Genomic DNA, 17,124 nt, shown 5'->3' on the forward strand with positions numbered 1-17,124 from the left:
TAATATTAACCAAGTGATGTTAAATCAATTAATGTTGTTAAAACTAAACTTGCATATTGTATCTATATTGTATCTATATATGTATCTATATATATATATATATATAAACACTTTATATGGTATTTGTAGAACATATGTAGCGAATTAATTATTTGATTAATTATTTATATATATATATATAAACATTGACGAAGATTAATCAAAGAAAGACCATCAAGCTAGCCTCTGGCCTCTTGAATAATACAAAACTAAATCAAATACGTCACCATTAATATTTTGAAGAAACATTCATGCATGCATACATATATATATATATATATATATATATGAACACTAGATTATACTAGATAAGATAACCAATTAGTGATCATCATCAGTTTGATGTGACTTGACTAGCTTCCATTAACCTTCCTGCAATTGCTTCTAATCTCTCCATTTGACCCACTCAAAGGACTGATATTCCCCATGTTCACCATCGATGAACCAAAGTTCTGAAAGAATGCGCTTTGACTGCTGGCAAAGCTATTAACAATGGAAGCAAGGGAACTGTCACTGGTGAGCTCCTGATCAGACTGGAGGAGCCCTTGGTTGTCCTGAAGATTGGTGTAATAGTTTTCATCAAAAGTGTACGGCGAACTTGGATCAAGCTTGTTGAGGATGTCTCCTCTTCCTCCTTGTGGACAGCTTTGCTGAAGGGTGGCAAGGTAGGTGGTGTCCAAGCTGGGGTCTGGGCTGCCACTGTTACTGAAGTTGTAGAGCCTGTCACTGAAGGAGCTGCACTTTGCTCTTCCAAATGTGTGAGCTCCTGCATTTCATGCATCATCATCATCATCATCAGCTATAATTAATGACCACCTTAATTATATTTTTTATATTTTATATGAATCATAAAGTCAACAAAGTCATTATCAAATAAAGAGGAAACTTTACATCAAGAAAGAGAAGAAGAAAAAAAAAAAGAGTTGTTAGTGATTGGATGAGTCTGACGAAAGATTCAATGTAGATTTTCTTACTAATGAAATAAGTACTAGTTTTTACCTCAAATGTGCACCTGTTAAGTTTTACATGGTATGTAACTCTGTATGAAGATTATTAATTACCAGATAAGGCGACGAGATCGGTATCGCCGAGGCCGACATTGGAGAACTTGGATCGAAGAGTGATGAGGGGATCTCTAGGGCTAGGGAGGTTGTTTGCACCGGAGAAGCTTGCAGTGGTGCCATCCCTTCTTCCTAGTAGCACTGTCCATGTAGGACCTCCTGCCTGTTAATTAATCAAGCTATTAATTAATTTGGATATCATGTATATTATTATTATTATTATTATTATTGAAAAGGTCTGCTTAATTTGACTAGAATGTACGTAGTTAGGGAAAAAATAATGTTTGATTGAGTCACATATATTGGTTGAGTAGTACTTGTCAAAAGTCTAAAATATATATATATATATATATATGTATTAATTAAAAAAGGGATGTTCCTTGTCTATAAACACTTAAATATATAAAAATAATTATTTAATATCAGGAAGGATTGTAGCTTAAATATATATATGGACTAATAATTTAACATATGTGTCTAACAATAAAATTAACAAGTGCATGTTGGAATGTAAACTTTTTCTTTTGGTTAAAAACCAAGGCTTCGTTGCTAATAATTTAATTAACATGCATGTCTATTAATTTAAATTTGGATTAGGCTTTAATATTCTAGCCAATGAACAGTCAAAGATTAGTTACCAAGTTAACAGAAGCTTCAGCGGCAAGGGCAAGAATATCAGCACAGGATACAATACCAGGGCAAACATTCTCCACTGCAGTTTTAATGTTATCGACGACCTCGAAACCTCGAGTTGAATTATTATTAGGAACTGCACCTTTCTCACTCTGTATACTTGAGCTATCATCCAACAACACTGATCCATCACAACCCTGAAAATAAACCATAAGTTTAATCAACCAAGAACAAGCCTTTAATTGTATTTATATAGTATATTTAAATATATATAATATACAACATTTACGTGTATACATATATATATATATATGATATATCTACAAGCTCACAGTATGTATGTAAGTATTCATACAAAGAAGATATCCATGAAGTTATATCTTTTTTATACGTACATTGACAAAGCAGTCATGAAAATGTAGACGGGTGAGACTAGCGACGATTCGTGCATCAGATGATTGAGCTTGTTGAATGATATTTCTCACTATGGTTGATACATTAGAACAAGTGTTGTCATAAAAGGTGGAGCTAAGTTGAGCTCTTGATCCTTGGAAGAAGGAGGATGTTAAGGTTAAGGTTAGGGTTAGGGTTAGGGCAAGAAGATGAAAAAGGCTAGAGTGCACCATCTTTAAAACTTTATGCAAGAAAAGAGAAGCTTGTCTTAATTAGGATGGCTCTCATGAGCATATATTTATAGAAGAGTCTTATTATGGAGTTTCATAGTATTGAAAAGTATGCATGCATCCTTCATACCTACTCTCCTTGAGACTTGTTCATCTCTTAATTTTCTTGTTCTATATATATATATATATATATATATATATATATATATCCATTAAACAAAACGTATGAAAAATCTATGCTCACTTCGATGACTTCTTCATCTTCTTTTCTTTCTATATATCTTGACTGATGGGCACATGCATATTCTAGGTAAATAGAAATAAATTTAGTTTGCCTTGACTGACAAGATATACCTATATGATTGCCAAACAACCGTAGAATACTGTACGTGAGTGAGAAGGCGGAGGATGAAATTCCTCCGCGGTTAATTAGTACGATCGCAACGATGTATAATATATACTATAGTGTTACTATAGAATACTTTATAATACTATATAATGGGTAATATATATATATATATATATATATATAGGAAGGGTCATATTCTATATTATTTCAAAGTTGTAGAGTAAAAGAAATTTATCACTGTGGGGTCATAATCCCTAATATATCATAGCAGACATTTGTCATGTGTGTTAATTTATTCTACATAATAAATTTTTAAGTAATCATTAAATCACCCTAATTATTATTTATTACATATATTATCATATATATTTATCTCTTTGATAACTTGATTTTGGGATCAATATTGTCACCTTCATCAAAATATAATTTGTTGGATACTTTTCTTATATATTTAAATATATTTATTTTGAGACTTGACATCATTAGACCAGATTTTTTGGTTAATAATTGCTTCAACACAGTACACATAAATTTATAAATTTTTATGTGATAAATTATTTAAAAATTATATGTAACACCACCATTTTTTTATTTTTTTATTTTGTAGAAAAATAGATAAACAACTGATTTATTGAATGGAAAGACAAAAGTACAAAGAGTTAAATCCTCTCACCATAATGGATAAACCAATTTTTATTTATCACTGATGCTACTAAAATTTTTGTAAATTTTTTCAAACCAAACAAATACGGCTTTTTCAAATCAAACCCAACATATTGGTAGCACCTAAAATAATGTAAGTGCTCATTGTGATAACAAAATGTTATTTTCAGCATAATATTATTATTCAAGTCATAGTTAGGTAATTATTTCCAAAATTCAAAAGAAAAATAAATGCTAAAATTAGGTAAACAACTGAATTGATCAAATCCAATGGTTAGGGCAAAGTCAAGAGAGGATTCAATCAAGTTGACAGCTCATATGTTTCTTTAACTCAATAATTAAGGAGCAAAAACATCAGTACAAATAATTGATATCTACTTTGTTTTATTTATCACTAAATTAGATATTCATCAACGAAAATAATTGATGTACTTTTCAGTAAATATTGGAAACAGACTTCTACACTCTTCAATAATATGAAATCTCTCTATAAATTCAGAATTTTCTTCTCAATTCAATGTGGGTGGGGTCTTTATACTTTCTAACTGCATGCAAAGAGTTGATTTAATCAAAATTTCAAATCAAATATAGTTATATTTCACTATTGATTTACTTAGTTGTTATGAAGCAACTGATCATGCTTGTGTTTGTTGCAATGTGGACTTCCAAGGTGGAAACATGCTAATAATAGTTGTAAGAAGATACTTTTCTTGGTATTTTATTTACAAGGTTTTATATGTTTATATAGATAATAAAATATAAATTTAGACCTAATTATATATATATATAAAAACTAAGTTAAGAAAAGAATATTTCAGATAATAATGGCTAAAATATCAAATACGATCGTACATACTAGAATATTTCATTAATAATCATGTCCCAAATATCATTTAAGATGAGTGTGTGTATATGCCTCACAATTTTTATCTTTCTATAAATCTATAAATAATTGAAAAGTAGTAAATGCCCTTTAGTCTAATAATATTAATCCCACTGTAAAATATGTTTTATAAAGATTTTATTATTTAAGGTTCAAAACACATTAGACGTAATGGTGAAAAAATAAAAAATAAAAAATCCCCGAGTGTGGAAGCATGCCGCGTTGAGTCATTGACACCTGACTTGTCCACTTTGTCAAATACTAATACTAATAATAATAATAATAATAATTAATAGGTTGTGTATAATGTGAACTAAATCCATGACAAACTTACTGATAATATGTGTGTAATTAATTTTTTAATTTAAAAACATATATAATATTTCTTTATTATGAATTATATTTAATTAGTAATCCTAATGTAATTAATGTTGTGTGATAATCATGGTACTAATTAAACCATGAGAGGTTTATTAATTGTTTATTGTGTAGTAGGTTGAAACTAAGAATATTGAAGTAAAATATATTTAATTTTGAGAAGTATGAATCGTTTATGATTGATTGATGATGTTAACCAATAATTATTCTAAGACTTATTTTTTATCTGTATTATAATCGCCAACATTTTGCTTTCAACTCAATGCATTGCCCCTACTTAAACTAGGATTTCTAAATGTATTAATTGGCTTTAAATCAAATTTAAGTCATTTTAATCTTTATTATTATTTTTAGTTTATAGAAAAAAAAAAAAACTAAAAAATGATCACAAACTCATATACAGGTTAAGAATTTTCAATTTTATTTTAGTAAAATATACCAAAACTAAATCTTAACATCTATTATTAAATATTTAGTCATTATAATTAAAAAAAAAACACACCATTAGGCTATGAACCATTTTGTGTTACTATAATTTTAAATTTAGAAATAAAAAATCAACATTAAAAATGTAAATACTATCACTAAATTTGTTTATAAAAAATGGAGCTCTTTAACAAATAGCATCCGGGCAACCTCTTTTTTTTCCCAACATAATATTTTATCAACTTCCACGTACATGTGTTAGGTCATGAGATATCTGCTTACATGAGAGACTAGAGCTAGCATTTTGATCAATAAATTTAGCACATTATGAGCTTGATTAGTGATTAAACTATTTTAACAAATAAAACATTATTTACTATTTATCATTTCCATTAAAATATTATTCCTCAATAAGTTTTAGTATAAAATGGTCACATTTTTTGACTAATAGATAACAAGCTGCCTCCATTTAAAAGATTATTAAAAAATAGACAAGTATGAAGATGCACTAATATGATAAGACTTTTTCATTTAATTTTGTACCAATTTTAATAATGAATTAAAATATAACAACTAATAAATTTTAGTGTACTATTTCTTTTGCTAATGACTAATTATTCCCCAATAAATTTACAAGTGCTTTCCATATTATTTAGTACATATTAATTAGAGAATGTAGTTTATCCCTTTTAAAAGAAAAACATACTAATGAGAGACACTAATCACGGAATTAATAATACAAAATCCTAAACAAAAAAGAAAAAAAAAAATCAAAGTTAATGGCATTCATTACATTCTTCATTAACTTCAATATTGAGTCACCGATATAATTATGAGGACATCCAAAATTACTACTAAATATGTTAAATAAAAAACGTGCAACATGTTGAACGTTTGTATTTGATAAAAAAAACACTTCAAGGAGTTGCTTTCAAAGGAACATATTTGCCTCCATTGCTGATTTCCTTGGTGGCTTTTTTTTTGGCATATTTGGAAACTTTTGCACAAACCCCAAATTAAAACCTCTCTTGAGTCTAGTGTTTTGAAGAGAATATTGTACGCGTTAATTTAATTTCATGCACGTATGTGATATGAAAGAAAAATGAAAGTGATATGAAAAAAATGTTTGGTATTGAAAATGGAACCACTACGGTAAGTAAAGTCAAACTCAAATACTTCGAGTTCTGTTAATATTAGTTATTGAACTTGTGTTATTGTGTATATGAGTAAGATCAAGTTAGATCAAGTTCGGTAGGTATTAATATTCTTTTATTGAGATGTAAGATTACTTCTCAAAATAAATTTTCATTAGAGCAACTAGTTTAATAATTTATAGAAAATATAGCAAAATATTGTTTAATTTTGATATAAATTTTAATATGGGTTGATAACAAACCGGTTTATTTATTGATGTGAAATAATTTATTTGAAATAAAATATTGTTGTTTATCAGTGTATACATTAGTTGGTTAAATGAATTTGAGTTAATATATATGTGAAAAGGGAGTTAATATATATATATATATTAAACAAGTTCAAATCAAGAATATTTTTAATATTATGTATAAGTATATTAAATATATATGCAATTATATTGACGTTTTGTTTAATTATTAAACGACTTTAGCAAGATACAACACACACATATATAATATATATATATAATTAAATCAATTTGCTAATTAAACTCGTTTTTTTATCAAAAGAAATTAAAGATCGAAGAAAGAGTGATTACTAATTTATTTATATATTCCATATATAAACACAGAGTAAACATGAGTAATTAAACCAAGAGAACTTAAATCTATTCTTCATGCATGCCTGCATCACCACCATGCTCAAACACGTGAGAGTAATCAACATGTAATCAAAATTATTAAACTAGACATTAATTGCTTAAATGTGTTTAGGAGGGTTGAGAAAAAGTTATAGATATATCCATTAATCTTCACTTTCCATGCATGCTCACTATATATGTATATATATGATCACAGATATATACGAACACAAAACAAACATCTAATTAATAAACAAATGCTTCCATAAATCTCTTCTAATTAACTAACTGTTTTCTGTTAATATCTCTCTCTCTCTCTCTCTCGCACACTCGCACCTGCACCCGCACCGACCAATTAAGTACTGGTTCATAATATATTAATTAGTGAAAATCAAGAATAATATATATATATATATATATGCATGCACCACTAGAAGCACAGTATTATCAAACCAAATGCATCACATACACCCAAAAGTTACCCAACTTGATATCTGATGAAGAGTGATGAAGCATTATAATTGTTCCGTACATTTGAGGTTTAATACTATTTATCAATATTGTTTACAGATTTGAATGTGAGTTTTCTATGGGAAAAAATAATAGTTTCACCTCTCCAGAATTGTAAAATATGGGAATTTTTTTAATGAGGTCTTTAAACCACTATAATTAGTGCATCTCTATGCTTGTCTGTCCTTTTAACAATTTTTTAAATGAGGGATGCTGGTTGCTTATTTGTTAAAAAAAAAAAAATAGAAAAAAGTATATACTTACGGAACATATATATATATATATAGCCGATTAGTTCTTTGAATGCTATATATCTAAACATTAATGAAGATCAATGAAAGAAAACCCTTCAAGCCTTTATTCTTTCTTGTTGAATAACACAAAACACAAACAGAACCAAATCAAATACATTACAACTTAAGGAAACATTCATGCATGCACTTGGCGCACGCATGAACAGTACATAAAACGACTAAGTGACATATCATCATCATCATCAGTTTGATGTGACTTGACTAGCTTCCATTAACCTTCCTGCAATTGCTTCTAATCTGTCCATTTGACCCAGTCAAAGGACTGATATTCCCCATGTTCACCATGGATGAACCAAAGTTCTGAAAGAATGTGCTTTGACTGCTGGCAAAGCTATTAACAGTGGAAGCAAGAGAACTGTCACTAGTGAGCTCTTGATCAGACTGGAGTAGGCCTCGGTTGGTCTGAAGATTGGTATAATAGTTTTTGTCAAAAGTGTCCGGAGAGCTGGGGTCAAGGTTGTTGAGTGTGTCTCCTGATCCTCCTTGTGGGCAGTTTTGCTGAAGGGTGGCAAGGTAGGTGGTGTTCAAGCTGGGGTCTGGGCTGCCACTGTTATTGAAGTTGTAGAGCCTGTCACTGAAAAAAGCGCACTTTGCTCTTCCAAATGTGTGAGCTCCTGCATCTCATCAATATCATCATCATCATCATCTATAATTAACGACCTTATAATATATATTTGTACGTATTTTATATGAATCATAAAGTTATAAAGTCATTATCAATAAATATTATATATATAGATATATTGGGTCATCCTTCATACTTAAGGAAATGAAGTCACCAGGGAACTTCTCATCAAAGTCATAATTAAGGTCAATATCAAATTAAAGAGGAAACTTTTATTACATCAAGAAAGCGAAAGGATCAAAATAGTTGTTAGTGACTGGGTCGGGGACTCTGATCATCAAGATTCATTGTAGTTTTGCTTACTATAATGAAATAAGTAATTAATACTTTTTACATTAAATGTGTGTTAAGTTTCATATATATATATATATATATATATATATGATATGTACGAAGATTATTATTAATTACCAGATAAGGTGACGAGATCGGTATCGCTGAGGCCGACGTTGGAGAACTTGGACCGAAGAGTGGAGACAGGGTCTCTTGGGCTAGGGAGGTTGTTTGCACCGGAAAAGCTTGCAGTGGTGCCATCTCTTCTTCCTAATAGCACTGTCCATGTAGGACCTCCTGCCTGTTAATTAATCATCAAACTATTAATCCATTTATATACGATGTTTATTAATTAATTATGTTGTCAAATCTATTATTTTTCTACATTATATATATATATATATATATATAATGTGTTCATTATTATTAGTAATTATGTATATAGGGGGAAAAAATTAAGGTCTGATTGACTCATAGATTGGTTGAGATTGTGATCAAAAGTCTAATTAAATTATAGGTCCTGAATAGAGATGTTCATTATTTATGAATAAGTAATTATATAAAGTCATAGTACTTAATATTGATAATATATTTGAACAATATAAAATTTTCTTTTCATTTATAAACTAAGGTTCACGAGACTACCATTGTATATGATATAATTATATTGTGAATCTATTTATATAGATATTCCCTTTACTTGATCGATGCAAATATTCCCAGCATACCACAAAATGAATCAGAAAAGAAAGAATTAACAATATTAATGAGTCGATAATTCTTTGATCATTAAATCTTAAACCATGATATGATACAGTAAGAGTTGGATTGGCTGCCTTAAAGTTATCAAATAAAAATTTGGATTTGACTTCCTTTTAATTAATCCTAACCAATGAATGAAGATCACCAATAATTACAGAGTAAGACAAATTAAGACAGCTGGGTCTTTCAGATAAAGCCTTGAAAATAATTATTTTATGAGATTTCATAATAAAAAAAAAAGATATGTAGAGAGAAAAAGTCTTTATAAGATTTATAATAAAAATAGACAGAGAGAGAGAGGAGAGAGAGAGAGAGAGAGAGAAATAGGTCAACAGTAACAGACAAAGATTAATTTACCAAGTTAACAGAAGCTTCAGCAGCAAGGGCAAGAATATCAGCACAAGATACAACACCAGGGCAAGCACTCTCCACTGCAGTTTTAATGTTATCGACGACATCGAAACCTCGAGCTGAATTATTATTAGGAGCTGCACCTTTCTCACTCTGTATACTTGAGCTATCATCCAACAACAATGATCCATCACATCCCTGAAATTAAATACACCATAAAGTTCAATCAACAAGAACAACCCATTGTGTATATATATATATATATAATATCAACATTTACGTGTATATATATATATATATCTACAAGCTCACACAATATGTAAATATTTATACAAAGAAGATATCCATGAAGTTCTATTTCTTTTATACGTACATTGACAAAGCAGTCATGAAAATGGAGGCGAGTAAGACTGGCGACGATTCGCGGATCAGATGACTGAGCTTGTTGAACGATGTTTCTCACTATGGTTGATACATTAGAACAAGTGCTGTCATAAAAGGTGGAGCTAAGTTGAGCTCTTGATCCTAGGAAGAAGGAGGATATTAGGGTTAGGGTTAGGGTTAGGGCAAGAAGATGAGAAGGCCTAGACTGCACCATCTTTAACACCTTAAAGAGAAGCTTTTCTTAGGATATATGGCTGTCATGAGCACATACATATTTATAGAAGAGTCTTATTAATTATGGAGTCTCATTCATAGCTTTGAAAAGTATGCATGGATCCTTCCTACAATGTCTTAGGGTACGTACCCTACCAACTCTTCTTAAGACTTGTTCACTTCTTTTCTTGTTATATTTATTAAATAATATTTGAAAAAATATCTGCTCTCTTGCATGACTGACGACTCAATCTTCTTTTGTTTTTATGTTGAATGATATATTGATATATCATATATTCGTCTAGATGTACATAGGATATATATATTAAATTTAGCTTTCCTTGATTGATAATATATATATATATATATATATTTATTTATTTATATGAATCTCACTTCCTTTATTTATTTTTAAATATATTTAACTTGAGACTCACATAATTAGACCGGATTTTTCGGTTTGCTTCAGCATGATTCAATGAAATTTATACATTTTTATGTGATGAGAAAATTATATGTAAAACTAAATATGCATTGGAATTCACTATTTTTTTATTTGTCACCGACGCGACTAAAATATTTTTAAATATGGTGTTTTCAAAATCAAACTCAGTTAAGGCACCGGACAATAAGTGTTGATCATGATAACAAAAAGTTATATTCAGCATATTATTATTCAAATCATAGTTAAATAATTATTTGTAAAATTCAAAAAGAAAAATAAATGCTAAAGTTAACTAACAACTTGCAATAAAACTGATCAAATCCAGTAGCTAGGAGATATATATAAATATATATATTTAAAGTCAAACGAGAGGATTCAATCAAAGGGTTAGTTCAAATGTTCCTTCAACTCAATAATTAAGAGGCAGAAGCATCGCTGATCAAGCAAACTCAAGGAAGCTAAGTTTTTGGCCAAGAAAATATAGATATCAAGTTTGTTTTATTTATTAAAAAACTAGATATTAATCATTAATTTTTTTCCAACAAATGCAGTAGTATAGACATGCTTTTGTATAGCGAGGAATTGATCTAATCTATAGCCATGTACTCTCATCTGGTGGTACAAAAATTGAGTTGTAAATATGCACTGAAAACTTTTTTAAGGCTTCTCTACATAGAAAATTTTAGCTAATATAATGTTGACTACTTCAAATAAAATTGATATACTTTTAAATAAAAATTAGAAAGAGATTTCTACACACGCTTAATTTATATGATATCTTTCTATAAATTCAGATTTTTCTTCTCAATTCAATGTGCATGGGTGGGGTCTTGCTAGCTGGCATGCATGTGTTTGCAATGCATATAGACTGTTAAGTTGGAAGCATGCATGTTATTTTCTCATGAGCTAATTAAAAAATCATAAAAATAAGAAGTACGTGTGTATATCTATACTACTTCTCATTCATGGAAGTTAAAGAGTTAACCAATCTCTCTTGATTTATTGGTATTGAGTCTTATACATATAATGTTTATATTTTATTAAAAAGATGTTAGAATTTTATTTCATGTAAAATTTCATATAAAATGAGAACACAAATGTGTTAATTAAATTATTAACTACATACATATGTATGTCCTGACATAGCTCTCACATTTTATTAAAAAAAAAGAGTTAATGTGGAAGTAATATTTATTTAATTTTAATAAAAATTAAGTATGTATGATTGATGACGTTAACTAATAATTAATTTGAGACTTACTGTTATCATCATTATAATCACCAACGTTGTGTGTTTTCAACACAATGCATTGCTCCTACATAATTAGTATCCCTAAACGAATAATAAATCTAAGACATATTGTTATTATCATTATAATCACCAATATTGTGTTTTTCAACACAATATATGCATTGCTCCTACTTAATTAGTATCCCTAAATGTATTAATTGCCCTTCAATTATGTTTAAGTATTTTCTTTTTTAAGAATTTTTCGGTCAATGTTTTTAGTTTTAAAGAAATTAATAACTAAACAGTAATTACAAATTGATATATAAGTTGGCAATTTTCAATTTTATTTAATAAAATATAATAAAAATGATCCTTAAGATATATAATCACAATTATTCGGTCATTATATTTTTAAAAACAAATTTTAAATTTTAAAATATAAATACTATCACTAAAATTTAATTTTCATTAAAAATAGTGCTATTTATTGAATAGCATCCCTCCTCCATTTTTCAAACTTAATATTTTATAATCTTCGGCATACATGGGTTAGGTGATATTTACTAAAATTAGAGATTATAATATTTTGATCAATAAATTTAGCATACTACCACCTAGATAAGTAATTAAACTATTTTGACCAATAAAATATTGTTTATAATTATTTATCATTTTCATTAAAATGTTACTAACTAATATATACTGTAAAACATTGGTCTAATTATTCTCACCGTACCGATAACTTTAGTTTAGTACCAAATAGTCTAATGATTAATGATTAAAATATAACAAGTAATGCATTTTAGTGTACCATTTCTTTTATTCATGACTAATTATTCATAGATAAATTTAAATCACAAGTGCTTTCCATATTATTCACATATTAATCAAAGGCAATAATCACGGAACTCAAAACCCTAAACACAACATTAATTAAAATGGTATCACCTCTTCATGCACTTCAATCAATCACCGACATAAAAATAATGATATGTGAAATAGAAAATGTGCAACATGTTGAGTGTTTGTATTTGCTAAAATAATTCAAAGGGTTCTTTTCAGAGGAATATAACTGCCTCCATTGCTGATTTCCATGGTGGCTCTTTTTGGCATATTTGGAAACTTCTGCACAAACCCTAAAAAAACCTCTCTCGAGTCTCTCGTTTTGAAGAGAATATTGTGTACGTTCATTTTCATGCATATATGCATGTTTAACTTTTAGTGTGCTTACGTTCAATTCAAAGATAGAAAAATGCATGTGATATGAATAAAGGAATGTTAGGTAGTGGAAAGGGGCCAGTGTAAGTAAAGTCAATAATAAGTGACTGAGTATCTATATAGGGTTGTTAATATATATATTAGTTATCAAACTATATGTATGAGTTAGACCAAGTTTGGCGGGTATCTACCATTCTTTTACTGATGTAAAATTACTTGCTCAAAATAAAATTTGATTTGTGTTGAAAATGAATAACACGTCGATTGATATGAAAATGAGCAACACATTGATTGATATGAAATGCAATGAAATAATGGTCTTGATATAAATAATGCTGATGTGTGTTGAAAACGAACTGATTTATTTATTGATGTGAAATTCATTTGAAATGAAATGTCATCAGCCCTGGCTAACATCATTTGGTTAAAAGAATTTGAGTTAATTAATGTATAATTATACAAGTTCAAAATGATAAAATTTTTAATTCATCTCTAAATATATATATGTCATATTTGAAATTAAGTTTAATTACTTATACAATGGCTATAAGTAATTAAGTCCTTTTTTTTTACCACAAATATTCATCATTTGTATATGTTCATGATCAAAAGATTTTCATTATTTTCTTGCCCTTTATTCTTGTATTTTAAATTTTAAATTTTAATTTGGAATACTATATATTTTATTTATAAATAAAAATATCATTCAAAATGTGAAAGATTAAATTCAGCCACCCATAACATCTACCAAATCAGGAAGAGATATGGCTCTCTAATTAAGTGCATCCCACCATCATCACCAACATCAAATCCTGCTCCAACAAACAAGTCTAACACCAAATCCTAGAGGGAGTGAGTATTAAAAAAATACCTAATAAATATTTTTTTAGAAAAATTATAGTGAAATTATTATTGTTTGCAAGTACATTATTTCGTTCTTTTTTAATCTCAATAATAGCATATATATATATATATATATATATATATATATATATTACTCTTGCTCATTTTGATATCTAGATAAGTAAAGCATATTGTTATAGTTAATTAGAAAGAACCCTAAATACCCAAAATAATCAATAATTCCTTAGACTGGGGTTGTTATATACAAACACCATGCATTATTCTAAGAAATATGTTATTACATTGCCCTTCAATGCTAAATGTCTTTTTGGGTTGGGAAAACTTGAATTTGTTCTTCACTAATTGCATGTCCACTCTGATCAAGCACAAATTAAGTAAACATGTAATCAAATCGAAGCTCATATATATATATATATGTACGTGCACATATATCTACTGTCTATCAGTCTATATATCTATATGTATATCTATATCTATAGGTGCACACATAGGAAGTGGTTCATACTTCATACCAGCTAGGAAAGCAAGAAAATAAAGAATTCATATCACTGATGAGCAACTCACGGGATAATTTTATCAAATCACCGAATTTTATAACATCTATAGCAGGCCAACTCAAACACTTTGAATAGATTAAAATATAATAATATTGCATCCCTAAATTTTGAAAATAAGATATGATAGTGCAATGAAATGATAGCATTCTTCTAGGAGATCCTCATTTATATAAAATAGCCTTCTTGCATAGACTATTTTTCATGTATGAAGTGTCACATTTAGTGATTCACATGCAAAACATGGTCCAAATTATAGCCAAGAATGCATTTCAGTGTCAAAACATTGTACATTGATAGAAGTTAATTAATATGGGTTAGGGTGTATAATTTTGATTTTTGAAAAAGGTGGATAAACCACATGCATTAAAATAAAAGTAACAGAGGTACAAGGAAGCTTCCACTAGCTGTGGAAACAGAACAAAAAACGACGAACATAAATGGAGGAACAACGGGTCTCCTCCTAACCCAGAAGAAACACAAAAAGCTACTCCTCCCCACCGGTCTGGTCAACCTCAAGCATGGGGGCGCCTTCCCCCTCAGAGCGAGGTCCTACAAACTCTAAGCTGCGCCTGATAGAGGAGATGGGCTCAGCAATCTTCTCTCTAACCCCAACAGAAGCTGCAGAGTACCAAGATAACAACATATGAGCAGTCTTCATCGAAACAACAAGAGGACTATCACATTTAGCAGCAAAGATATAATCATTCCGCGTGAACCAAATCGACCACACATAGGCTTTAACAAACAAATCACCAAACACCCGAGCCGCTGGCCGTACAGCCGACCTCCAGACTCCCCACAATTGATCCATCGACCGTGGAAGCGCAGGGAACTGAAGGAATCGGCAGAGGGACGACCAAACCTCCCGTGAGAATTGACACATTAAGAAAAGATGATCCACCGATTCGACATCAGCATGGCAGAGCACACATGTGTCAGTCGGCAGCCTATTACAGCATCGCTTGGCCAGATTTTCAAGAGAAAGAATTTTGTTCTTCCAAGCTAGCCAGTTAAAAATATTAACCTTCTTAGGGCAGGGACCTTTCCAAAAGGTGTGAGCAATGGGGCATCTAAGACCTCCCTCATTCAAGAGCCCGTAGAAAGACTTGACCGAGAAGGAACCATTGGCAGTTAAACCCCAAACCTTTCGATCACAATCCCTCCTTGACTCCAAGTTTAGACAAGAAAGAATATGCATAACATCCGGATCAGACACGAACGGCGGCCTCTCCAGTAACATCGCCAACTCTCGCACCGTTCCGTGAGGTCTAGTAGACACAAGGAAATCATTTGGCCATATGTTCATAAGTGCCAACCCATTGAGCCAGCGGTCCTTCCAGAATAGCGATTCCGAACCCGATTTAACCTGCACAGAGACACATCCCCTAAACGCGGGGAGACAACTGGAGACGCCGGACCAAAAGAACGAGACTCTCCCATTCGGGACCCTGAACAAGTCCCACTTAGGAACATTGTAATTGAAGCAAATAATCTTCCTGCCCCCCCAATGCGAGTCAGCCAACATCTTCCATCTCCACTTCCCCAGTAACGCTAGATTAAAGGTAGAAAGCTCTAAAATCCTCCACCCACCTTGTTCCTTCGCACGACAAATATTCCTCCAAGCCACCAGTCTACATCCAGGATGATCAACATCAGGACCAGACCAAAGGAAATCTCTTCTAATCCTGTCAATTGCCTTGATTACCCACATAGGTAACCTATACAAAGACATCCAGTACGTCGGTAACGCTGTTAACACCGAGTTGACAAGAGTGAGCCGACCACCAATCGACAAGTAGGAAGATTTCCAGGAAGATAATCTTCCTCTGACTTTGGCAATCAAACTCTCGCAATCCTGTTTACGAGGTCTCCTACCCGAGATGGGAATACCCAGGTAGGTAACAGGAAGCAAACCCACCTCACAATTAACCGTTTTGGCCTCACTATCTTTAGGAAGTTGATGCAAGTTGGTGGTATAGAGACACGTCTTGGAGAAATTAGTAACCAGACCGGAAAGCCCTTCAAAGATCATAAGGATAAGCTTAATCACTCTAAGATCCTCAGCCCCTCCCACGGTCATTGCCAGGAGATCATCCGCATACTGCAGATTACAAATGCGACCATGCTCCCCCAGTGGGACACTAATCAGAATTTTAGAATTCAGCGCATTATCAAACATAGTGCACAACACATCTGAGACCAGCACAAAAAGCAGCGGCGATAGTGGATCACCTTGTCTCAAACCTCTTTGATACCTCACATATCCACTAGGGGAACCATTGACCAAGATCGTTGCCTTCGAAGAACAGAGAATCGAAGAGATCCAACCTAGCCACTTGTGTCCAAAACCCCTGGCCTTTAGGAGTTCCAACAGGAAGTCCCAATCAACCGAATCAAAAGCTTTAGCAAAGTCCACCTTGAGAATATGACCCATCAATCTTCGTTTATGAATGCTGAAGATAGTCTCCTCGGCCATAGCAATGTTATCCAGAATACACCTCCCTTTAAGGAAGGCAGATTGCGCGTGGTCTACCAAGGAGTCCAT

The 17,124-nt window shown here is 31.0% G+C and overlaps 3 protein-coding genes across 3 annotated transcripts; all 3 read right to left on the reverse strand.

The window, feature by feature from the left end:
- Positions 1 to 382: 382 nt before the first annotated feature.
- LOC120261877 (peroxidase A2-like) lies at positions 383 to 2,421 on the reverse strand. The gene is made up of 4 exons (XM_039269885.1): positions 2,129 to 2,421; positions 1,739 to 1,930; positions 1,101 to 1,263; positions 383 to 805 (listed from the first exon to the last, which is right to left on the reverse strand). The coding sequence occupies exons 1-4, from the start codon at positions 2,357 to 2,359 to the stop codon at positions 393 to 395; spliced, it is 999 nt and encodes a 332-aa protein (XP_039125819.1). The 5' UTR covers positions 2,360 to 2,421; the 3' UTR covers positions 383 to 392.
- Positions 2,422 to 7,693: 5,272 nt separating this feature from the next.
- On the reverse strand, positions 7,694 to 10,285 carry LOC120260603 (peroxidase A2-like). The gene is made up of 4 exons (XM_039268112.1): positions 10,041 to 10,285; positions 9,674 to 9,865; positions 8,693 to 8,855; positions 7,694 to 8,270 (listed from the first exon to the last, which is right to left on the reverse strand). The coding sequence occupies exons 1-4, from the start codon at positions 10,263 to 10,265 to the stop codon at positions 7,858 to 7,860; spliced, it is 993 nt and encodes a 330-aa protein (XP_039124046.1). The 5' UTR covers positions 10,266 to 10,285; the 3' UTR covers positions 7,694 to 7,857.
- Positions 10,286 to 15,063: 4,778 nt separating this feature from the next.
- Positions 15,064 to 17,124, reverse strand: LOC120260240. The gene has a single exon (XM_039267680.1). The coding sequence runs from the start codon at positions 17,122 to 17,124 to the stop codon at positions 15,064 to 15,066; it is 2,061 nt and encodes a 686-aa protein (XP_039123614.1).

This window comes from Dioscorea cayenensis, chromosome 5 (assembly GCF_009730915.1).
Source record: "Dioscorea cayenensis subsp. rotundata cultivar TDr96_F1 chromosome 5, TDr96_F1_v2_PseudoChromosome.rev07_lg8_w22 25.fasta, whole genome shotgun sequence".
Lineage (NCBI taxonomy): Eukaryota > Viridiplantae > Streptophyta > Magnoliopsida > Dioscoreales > Dioscoreaceae > Dioscorea > Dioscorea cayenensis.

Coding starts and splice junctions, on each gene's coding strand:
- LOC120261877 (XM_039269885.1), bottom strand. CDS start 2,359: ATGGTGCACTCTAGCCTTTTTCATCTTCTTGCCCTAACCCTAACCCTA. Junction 1,264..1,738: donor CTGAAGCTTCTGTTAACTTG/GTAACTAATCTT, acceptor ATTAATTAACAG/GCAGGAGGTCCTACATGGAC. Junction 806..1,100: donor CGATCTCGTCGCCTTATCTG/GTAATTAATAAT, acceptor CATGAAATGCAG/GAGCTCACACATTTGGAAGA.
- LOC120260240 (XM_039267680.1), bottom strand. CDS start 17,124: ATGGACTCCTTGGTAGACCACGCGCAATCTGCCTTCCTTAAAGGGAGG.
- LOC120260603 (XM_039268112.1), bottom strand. CDS start 10,265: ATGGTGCAGTCTAGGCCTTCTCATCTTCTTGCCCTAACCCTAACCCTA. Junction 8,856..9,673: donor CTGAAGCTTCTGTTAACTTG/GTAAATTAATCT, acceptor ATTAATTAACAG/GCAGGAGGTCCTACATGGAC. Junction 8,271..8,692: donor CGATCTCGTCACCTTATCTG/GTAATTAATAAT, acceptor GATGAGATGCAG/GAGCTCACACATTTGGAAGA.